Source organism: Caretta caretta, chromosome 3 (genome assembly GCF_965140235.1).
Source record: "Caretta caretta isolate rCarCar2 chromosome 3, rCarCar1.hap1, whole genome shotgun sequence".
In the NCBI taxonomy this organism is placed as follows: Eukaryota; Metazoa; Chordata; order Testudines; family Cheloniidae; genus Caretta; species Caretta caretta.
The window spans coordinates 159,718,090-159,727,520 of NC_134208.1; the positions used below are offsets into that span (position 1 = coordinate 159,718,090).

General features: G+C 38.3%; 1 protein-coding gene across 2 annotated transcripts in view; it reads left to right on the forward strand.

Annotated features, from left to right (window-relative positions):
* Window positions 1-9,431, forward strand: part of LBR (lamin B receptor) — a 49,598-nt gene extending 40,167 nt beyond the window's left edge. For both annotated transcript variants that reach the window (XM_048843332.2, XM_048843333.2), the window contains exons 9-14: window positions 1,545-1,648; window positions 2,148-2,273; window positions 2,395-2,563; window positions 5,753-5,833; window positions 5,957-6,079; window positions 7,384-9,431. In XM_048843332.2, coding sequence (XP_048699289.2) covers window positions 1,545-1,648; window positions 2,148-2,273; window positions 2,395-2,563; window positions 5,753-5,833; window positions 5,957-6,079; window positions 7,384-7,544 — 764 coding nt within the window. In that variant the 3' untranslated portion in view covers window positions 7,545-9,431. The remainder of the gene's footprint in view (window positions 1-1,544; window positions 1,649-2,147; window positions 2,274-2,394; window positions 2,564-5,752; window positions 5,834-5,956; window positions 6,080-7,383) is intronic.

The window sequence follows — 9,431 nt, forward strand, 5'->3', positions numbered from 1 at the left end:
GTCACTTTTACACTTTCCCTTGTTTGTTGAAAGCTTTCCAACAACAGCTTGTGGGGAGGAGCAGGGAGAAAATGATTGACTGAAAAACTAGAAACATTGGCAGTGGGAAGTAGGGGTAGAGGAGAATTTCAATGTATTATTTTAACTCTGTTTGTTTTTTTGTTGTTGTTGTTTTTTTACTTGGCTGCATCCTTTTTTAAATCTAGTAGTTTAACTTAGTTTTTGGAAGGATAGTTTGGCTCCAGTGGTGGTTCTACTCATTTATGCAAAGTTAAGCATATGCACCAGGTTTTTGTAGGGTCAGTGATAAATTGGGGGAAAAGATTGACTATGCACAAATTTACCAAATGTACAAATAAAAGTAGATTTTTTTCCTAAACATACAGTTATGATAGTAGTAATTTTGTCTTTTACTTGTAACAGGATGGGGGGGGATAGGACTTCAGACCTTGCTGGTTAACTGCAGAAATGTGTGTATATAACACGACATTAAACTGACAGTGTTGCTTCTAATGGAATAGCAGTATGATGACTAACAAGGGGAGTTATCGGATAAAATGAATGAGTGAAACAAGAAAATTATTGAAAACTTGAGCTTACTGGCTTTTTGCTGGTGCTTGGGATTGAACAAGAAGGAATATGAGAAATTGTCTCAATAATTGTGCTTCTAAAAGTATAGTTCTAATGTTCAAAAGGTGACTTTTTAAAAATGGTATTCTATCTGCCAGCTGAGCCATTTCTCTCCTTCTTGTCCATCTTCAAAAGTTAACAAGAATTCTGCCTTCTAGCATATGCATATACTATTATCTCTTTTCCCACTTCCACCCCCCACACACACACCAAAAAAAAATTAGTCACACTTTATTCACTTATGTATTGTTTCATTTTCTTGATTAAAACTGCTACATGTACTTGGCTGAAGGTACATTGCTGCTGTCCAGCACAGAGTGAGGGGTGGGGTGGGAACTTAAGAGTAGGAGCAGCTAAGATTAGTTAGTATGTAACTTGCACATGGGGGTTGTGATGTCACTGTGTCACAGAAAATGAAACAAGAAAAGGAGTACTTGTGGCACCTTAGAGACTAACAAATTTCTTTGAGCATAAGCTTTTGTGAGCTACAGCTCAGTTCATCGGATGCTGTAGCTCACGAAAGCTTATGCTTAAATAAATTTGTTAGTCTCTAAGGTGCCACAAGTCCTTCTTTTCTTTTTGTGAATACAGACTAACACGGCTGCTACTCTGAAACCACAGAAAATGAAGTTTCACAAGCTCCTGACAGCAGAATTTATGAAAGAGGCAAACTTCAAGGAGGAATAAAAGATGAAAAATTTCCTCAAGCAATTATTAGGCAGACTTAGCTTATGTTTTTACCATATGAGGGCTCTCACGGAAAATTCCATTATAGCTTTTTTTAATTCACATTTTAGGATTACAGCACGACTTTTAACCACAGATAAAGTAATAGCTGTTTTATAAGTGTCAGAGGAAGGTGGTGGGGAACAGACAGAAAGCCATTACTGGAAGCATGTGCATTTTGTTTGCAGGGAACTTTGTTTATGACTTTTTCATTGGACGTGAATTAAACCCTCGCATTGGAAATTTTGACCTCAAATACTTCTGTGAGTTACGTCCAGGCTTAATTGGCTGGGTGAGTATGAGTACTTTTAACCAGTTTGTTTCACTTGCTTGGATCTTATTAAATATGAAAACTTTTAATTGTGGTAAAGAAATATATGTTTGAAAGAGGGGGAAATGTGCAAAACAGCTGTGTATTAGAAGACATGATTAAAACTGTCATGACAGATCTCATGAGAACAGTTTTTACAGCTCTGTCACATTGGCTGTAGCTCACGAAAGCTTATGCTCAAATAAATTTGTTAGTCTCTAAGTTGCCACAAGTCCTCCTTTTCTTATTGCTTGTATTAAGCATTCTAAAAGTGTGACTATGCAGAGGCTATACTTTGTTGAACAATGGCTACTAATGAGTTACCTTTTTGTAAAATTTGTAGGTTTTTTTTAAATAAATGTAACCTAAATCTTGGGTCTAAATTGCCAGACCGTCTGCTTTTAAAAATGAACTATAACATGGTAGAAATAAGTGCCTTTAAATTTGTGCAAAATTTGTAATGAAATCTGACTCTTTTTAGGTTTTTATTAACTTGGCAATGCTGTTGGCTGAGATGAAGGTACAGGATCGTAATGAGCCATCTTTGTCAATGATCCTGGTTAATAGTTTCCAACTTCTCTATGTGGTGGATGCTCTTTGGAATGAGGTAACTAACATTCCCTTCAGTGTATATTAAACTTTTGCTTGCATATCTAGTTAAATTGTGACAGACTAATGTACTCATGGTTTTTTTTATGTATTGTAAATTTCCTTCCTGATTTCTCTAGGAAGCTATCTTGACTACAATGGACATTACCCACGATGGGTTTGGGTTCATGCTAGCATTTGGAGATTTGGTATGGATTCCATTCGTCTACAGTTTACAAGCCTTCTATTTAGTCAATCATCCTAGTGAAATTTCTTGGCCTATTGCTTCTGCAATTATTATTCTGAATAGTAAGTCATGAAAATTTTTTACAGTTACAAAAATATGCTTTATTTCCTTAGCTGAGAGAGGAAGGATGGTCCTGTGGATAGGGCACGTAGGAGGGCCGGAGTTCATTTCCCTTCTCTGCTACAGACTTCCTATGTGGCCTTGGGCAAGTCATTTAATCTCTGTCTCAGTTCCCCACCATAAGTTAAAAATTGTGAGGCCCCCATTACAATAGTTCTTGAGCAGGCATATTAAGTATTATAGGTTTACATACACTAAAAAAACCTGAACATATTCTGGGCAACCAATGAGTTGCTTAAGAGGGGATATTTTTTGGCTAGCAATTACTGCAAAGAATAGACTTGTGTTAGATTCACAAGGGGGACTTAGACACCTAATGTGGGCTGTTGTAAAATTAGGCAAATAGGTAGATGAGTTGATGTACCCCCTGGAAGACCTTTGCATATCCCCAGAAGTACGCATACCTGTGGTTGGGAACCACTGTTGAATGGGATAGTCCACCATCTTAGAGAGTTCAGCACCTGGTTCAGAACCAGTGCCTGATTTTGCATGCATTGTGGTGAGTGGGTCCATACTTTCAGGGCAGAGGCCTGGAGGCACCTGATAAGCACCTTCTTCATTGGGTGATTCCTATACATAAAACTGGGAGGAGCAGTAACTATAGACGTTGAGCTATGGTTAGCCTGCACACTTTACTAACAGGTAAATCAAGTTTTGGATCCAGTCAAATCTATCTAGTGATGGGTAGACCTTTTGCCAGAGAAATCTTTCCACTCCCAGGTAAACTGTCTTTGTGAAGGGAGGGAATCAAGAAGCTCTTCTTGGTGTTTAACACAAATCCATGTGCTCGAAGCAGATCTAGTGTCTGGATTGTTGGACTATGTGCTGCTGCTTGGATCAGAGCTCTGATCAAGATGTCATCTAGGAAGGGATAAGGACATGTGAAAGCCCTAAGACTGGAGCCTGGTTATTACTACCACCAGCATCTTGGTAAAGACCCAGGGGGTGGATGAAAGGCTAAAAAATTAGAAGCGTTTGGAACTGGTATGCAAATCTCAGCAGTCTGTGGTGGCATGGTCATATGGGAATGTGGAGATACATGTCTGCTAGATCCACAGAAACAAGGAAGTCCCCTTGAGACAGGGATGCTACTGTTGACGCTAGGATCTCAATCCAGAATCTTCTTCATCCACTTGGTTGAGCTGCTTGAGATCCAGGATAGCTCTGGGACACCTACAGTCCCCCCTGGTGCGCTTCTGAACAATGAAGTATAGTCTTTAAGAATCTTTCTTCTGAGGGAACTTTTTCTATTGCTTCTATGGCCAGAAAATGTGAGTTTTTAACACCAACTTGTGTTTGATGGGGGTTTGGATGAACAAGGGATGGGGTGGAGCCTTTAGTTTGAAGAAGTAACTGCCTCTCTTACCCGCTGTCTGTAGTTGATAGAGATCATACTTCTAAGAACTGGGAAATTCTGCTTCCTAGATTCAGAAATGGATGTAGGCATATTTGTTTGTTGTCATAGTGGGCTCTTAAAGGTGGTGGACCCACCTTTCGATTTTCCACCCAGTCTTTGGTTCCAGGGTTTTCCCCCGGTACCTTTGTGAGGAGGATGGACAAAGATAGCGATCACTGCTTGCAGAGGCAATGAAGTAACCGTTTCAAAGTCATGCATTCTTTATTAATTCATCACACAAATAGGGAGATAACTGCCAAGGTAGCCCGGAAGGGTTGGGGGAGGAGGGAAGCACCAGGTGGGGTGGTGGAGGAGGGAAGGACAAGACCACACTGCACTTCAAAACTTATTGAATGCCAGCCTTCTGTTGCTTGGGCAGTCCTCTGGGGTGGAGTGGTTGGGTGCCCAGAGGGGGCCTCCTCCCCGCGTTCTTGGGCGTCTGGGTGTGGAAGCTATGGAATTTGGGGAGGAGGGCAGATGGTTACACAGGGGCTGCAGTGGTGGTCTGTGCTCCTGCTGCCTTTCCTGCAGCTCCACCAGATGCTGGAGGTATCGGTTTGATCCCCCAGTAGCCTCAGCATTGCATCCTGCCACCTCTCATCTTGCTCCCGCCACCTCTCATCTCGCTCGTCCCTCTTGTCCTTGTGTTCATTTTCTGTTTTCCTGGACTCTGATATTGTTTGCCTCCACGCATTCTGCTGAGCTCTTTCAGTGCGGGAATACTGCATGAGCTCAGAGAACATTTCATCGCGAGTGCGTTTTTTTTTGCCGCCTTATCTGCGCTAGCCTCTGGGACGGAGATGATAGGGGGAGCATTGAAACATTTGCAGTTGCGGGAGGAAAAAAGGGAGAGTAGTTTTTAAGAAGACATATTTTAGAGAACAATGGGTAGGCTCCTTCACGTTGAACCAAGCTGTTACTATTACCTAGCACGTGTGCTTTCGCTACAAGGTTGCATTTTGCCTCTTATATTGAGGGCCTGCCGGTTTGGTGTGAGAGATCACGCATGCAGGGCCGGGCAACAGAATTCGGCTTGCAGGCAGCCATGATAAGCCACAGTCTTTCGGCTTCTTCAACCTTCATTACACTTAACTGTCACTTTGCTTCTGTGGAGGCAGAAGATCTGGCAGCAGGCTGGAAGAAGGGGTGTGGCTAGCACAATCTAGGCAACAGTTTGAACTGCAGACAAGAGGGGAATAGTCCATAAATATCAGAATTGTGGGAGATTCTGGGGAGAGTGGGCAATTAAACATGGTAAGACTGTAGTAGTATATATGAGGAGAGTAATAAAAAAGGAGGCAACCATGAAATGTTGTGGCCTTTTGGATGTACATCTACTTGCAGTGGTATATTGGGCATGTATTTTCCCAAAATAGGTGTATTGCTGAGGAATACACAGTTGCTCTTGTGGGTTATTTAATAGAAATGTAAAACCCGGCATCATGTTTAAAAATAAAACTTGTAAAAAGGCAAAGTTCTTGGTAAAGATTCTCCAAAATCGTATACTTATATATATGTCTTCAGATACAATATGAAACATATTAATATTTGAAACCCAAGTTTTCTTTATAATATTTCAGTTCCATTAGTGAGTGATTCTTGAGAGCTGGGTAATTATAACTATGTGCCTAATGAAATAATCTTCTGATTGCACAAGAGGATATTTTGATGATAGAAAAGTTTACTGAAACCTATTGCAATTATGAAATGAAAATAATTATTTTCTTTATTTTAGTCTTTGGGTATTACATTTTCCGTGGTGCAAACTCACAGAAAAATGCATTTCGGAGGAATCCAAACAATCCCAAATTGGCTCGTAAGTATCTTTTGGCTAACTTAATGTTCAATATTTTACTACTATCCATACAATATCTCTCAATTATGTACTCTTTACATGCACATTTTAAACGTTATTTTATATCCTACTTTCTGTACGCAGACTTGAAAAGTATTCCCACTGCAGCTGGAAAAAGTCTTCTAGTCACAGGCTGGTGGGGCTTGGTTCGTCATCCTAACTATCTAGGTGATATTATCATGGCTCTGGCTTGGTCCCTACCATGTGGTAAGATCCTGAAACTAAAGTGCTTGCTATTAAAAATTTGTGCATGTGTTTTGGCAACTGACTTCCATTTTCTAATTTGCCAATGATTATTTAAGACGCTAGACTGCCTGTAATTAACAGAAAGTTAAATTCAGTGGCGTAAGCCTGATTTGACATCTGGTGTCCCACTATATAACCCCTTTGAACCAGGTTTAGTTTTTGGATAAACTTCTGACTCCTCCTGCTCTCCCTATGCTCTTCTGGGGATGGCTGACTGGTGAGCCCCTTCTTCATTTGTTCATCCTGGGGCTGTCAGCTGGGCTATGATTTTTACAAATGGAGCTAGAGGAAGCACTTCTTCAGTAGGCAGGGTTTCCCACTGCTTAGGGACAGGCATCACCAGATACGGGCAGGATCTCAAAACAGAGTACATCCAAATGAATTGATGTGAGAGCAAACACACATGAAGGGGGCTGTGTGTTGAACTCCTGTAGCTGAACATTATTTTTTTAAACTCTAAAGGTTATGCATTAGAATTAGGATGCAGCTAAAATTGAGCAAATCTTCCACTATTAAAAATGTTTCAGTTTAAAAAAAAAATCCAAACTTCAGAAAGTATGGAAATTCAACATTTAGCTTCAAATATAAATTATTTCAGCTTTTAAATATTTTGACTACAGTGAAGTTCACCTAAAGAGCACTGTCAGCAGTCTTTCTTACCTTAAATTTGGAGCTCTAGGTAGGGAGGATACTTCACCTTTGCATTTCCTTGCATTTTTATGCATCTCACAATACTATAATGTTCTCTCAATGCATTTTTCTGCCTGAATCTCCCTTTTGCTTTAGTCTACAGGAAGTGGGCATTTGTGAGCTTTAGTGCAAAATTACTCGCTTTAAGCATTGTAAAATTTGTCACATGTGTACATAAAACAGAGAGAGCAGGTTTACAAAACTAAAACATGCCTTCTTCCTTGTACCTGTCCTCCAAAAGCAAACTATTAGTCTGTAGTATAGACAAAACTGCCTGCAAAATGTGCCATAGCAGTCTTGGTATATCCTAATATTGAGCGCTAGCTAACAAGGTGTTCAGCGCTGTACAAATAGATGCAATCTCTTTTTGAAGATGCTCACAGGCCAGAGCAGGCACATGCCATACAGTTCGGTATAGATAAGATGTTGTGTTTTGTATAATGTTTGACCGTATGGTTGGAACCCAATACCTGTATCATGACTTGTATTTCAAGGTTTTTACTCTAACTCTGAATATCAGCATATTTTTCTGAGTTTTGCTATATGTACAATGACTTTCCAACTGTGTTCTACAGGTTTTAATCATATTTTGCCATATTTCTACATGATTTATTTCACCTGCTTGCTTATTCATCGAGAAGCTCGTGATGAACATCAGTGTAAGAAAAAATATGGCCTGGCATGGGAAAGATACTGTCAACGTGTACCATACCGTATATTTCCTTACATCTACTAAGGTACTCCAGGAACTTGGGTTGCAAACTAAGTCTGCAGTTCTAGATTCTTTGCAAATAAAAACGTGCCCCATACCTTTGCACTTGGTCTTTTTGTTTAATTTTTAGGCTTTTCTTAAAGATGTGATCAAACGATGTAGTGAACAAACAGATATAATTATTAGACATAATTTCTCCAAATATTTACCAACTAGTCATTTTAAGCTTCACAGTGTGTTCAATTAGAATAAACCAGTTACCTTGTGATGTATGAATAAGTAAAAGATAAGCAAATAGACAGTTCACAGAACTCACATACTTAACTGACTCTCAGTATTACCCCCTGAAAAAATGTGCTCCTCCCCCCTCCCCCCCCCAAACAAAAACCAACAACTGTAGGGTGTAAGGTTTTGGGGTTTACTACCCAATCAAAATTGTAAGGTTTTGTAAGTTTCTTTTTATTCATGATTACCCAATTTTTCAAGTTAAACTTTAATCTACTGAGTTTATATTTTTTAGAAAAAGTTCATTTAATTGAGCACTATGATGTGATGTATGTTTTTGTTATATTAAGGGAATAAGATTTCCATCCAGCTCATTTTTCTTCGATCACTTGCTGGTTCCCAGCGGTGAGGAGCTAAAAAACATAGTCCTGCATTCAGTGATAAATGGAAGGTATTATAAGGTGTGGTGTGTAGTACACACTCTGAAGTAAAATAGCTATAGTGTGTTTGCTCTGAATTTTGTAAAATAGCTCTTAATGTACCATAGGATCCATTGACTGTATTATAAAACCTTCACGTTTTTGCTGTACAGTGTTTGAGAATGTGAGATACAATAGCTTTTTTAGGAACAGGGAGAAACTAAAACCATTTCCAGTATTTTTTAAAAAAAATGTTCTTAAGGATTTTGTAAAGTAATGTATTGATTGTCTCAAAAATTAATTGAAGTGTTCATTTAAATATTGTTGACAAATTTTGCTATGAAAATGTAGAAAATATATTCAATCCAAAGTTTGTGAATCTGGCATTACTACTACCTCAAATGTAGGTTTTGCCTTTTATACTGTTGCAAATAGCTAAGTTTTTTCAATATTTCTATTTAAATCAATTTTTATGTGAATCTTTGTCACATTCTAATATATTTTTGTATATATTTGACTTTTTTTAACTAGCATGTATATTTCTTAGCTACTTCTGTCAGTTATGTTCTTTATATCCCAAGAATGGAATTCTGTCCCACTGCAAAGGTTTAATTTTTATTTGATTAACTAAGTGGGTAATTTTTAATAAGACTGAGTGAGTGCTGAAGTAATTTTGCATTAATGAACCTTGGGGAACTAGTTTTTATCCTGCTTGTCTTTCAGTTGGTAGCTTTTTCCAGGTACTAAAATTTAGTTAGTCATTGGTCTTGAATTTTAATTGCACTGTGGAGGGAAATTAGGTACTCCATAGTCAGGGTTTCTATCAAACTACAAATTTTAAAAATGTTGAATAGTTGGATTTTTTAAAAATAGTGATAATTGAAAAGCTAGTGTTTTTTTTTTTTTTTTTTAAATGCACTGAGAGTCCTTTTAGTGAATATAGCATAACTTGTTCAACATGATCATGACAGCTTCAGCAGGTCCATGTGGTTGCTGTTGTTAGGAGAATATTTTAACACCAAATATTTTGATTCTTGGAAAAAACATGTGGTTACAAGTACCACTCTTTTTAATGAGGTTAAATTATGCTACTGAAAAATAAACTAGCAACCTTTCTACAGTCTGCATGCTGTTCCTCAGAGACATGGGTATATATCAACTGCAATTTGTTCTGTATGCTCATATTTTTGATGTAAATTTGATTCTTAAGTAGAATTTTATACAAACAACCAACCTGTAAACTGAAATAAAATTGTTTTTAAAAGTG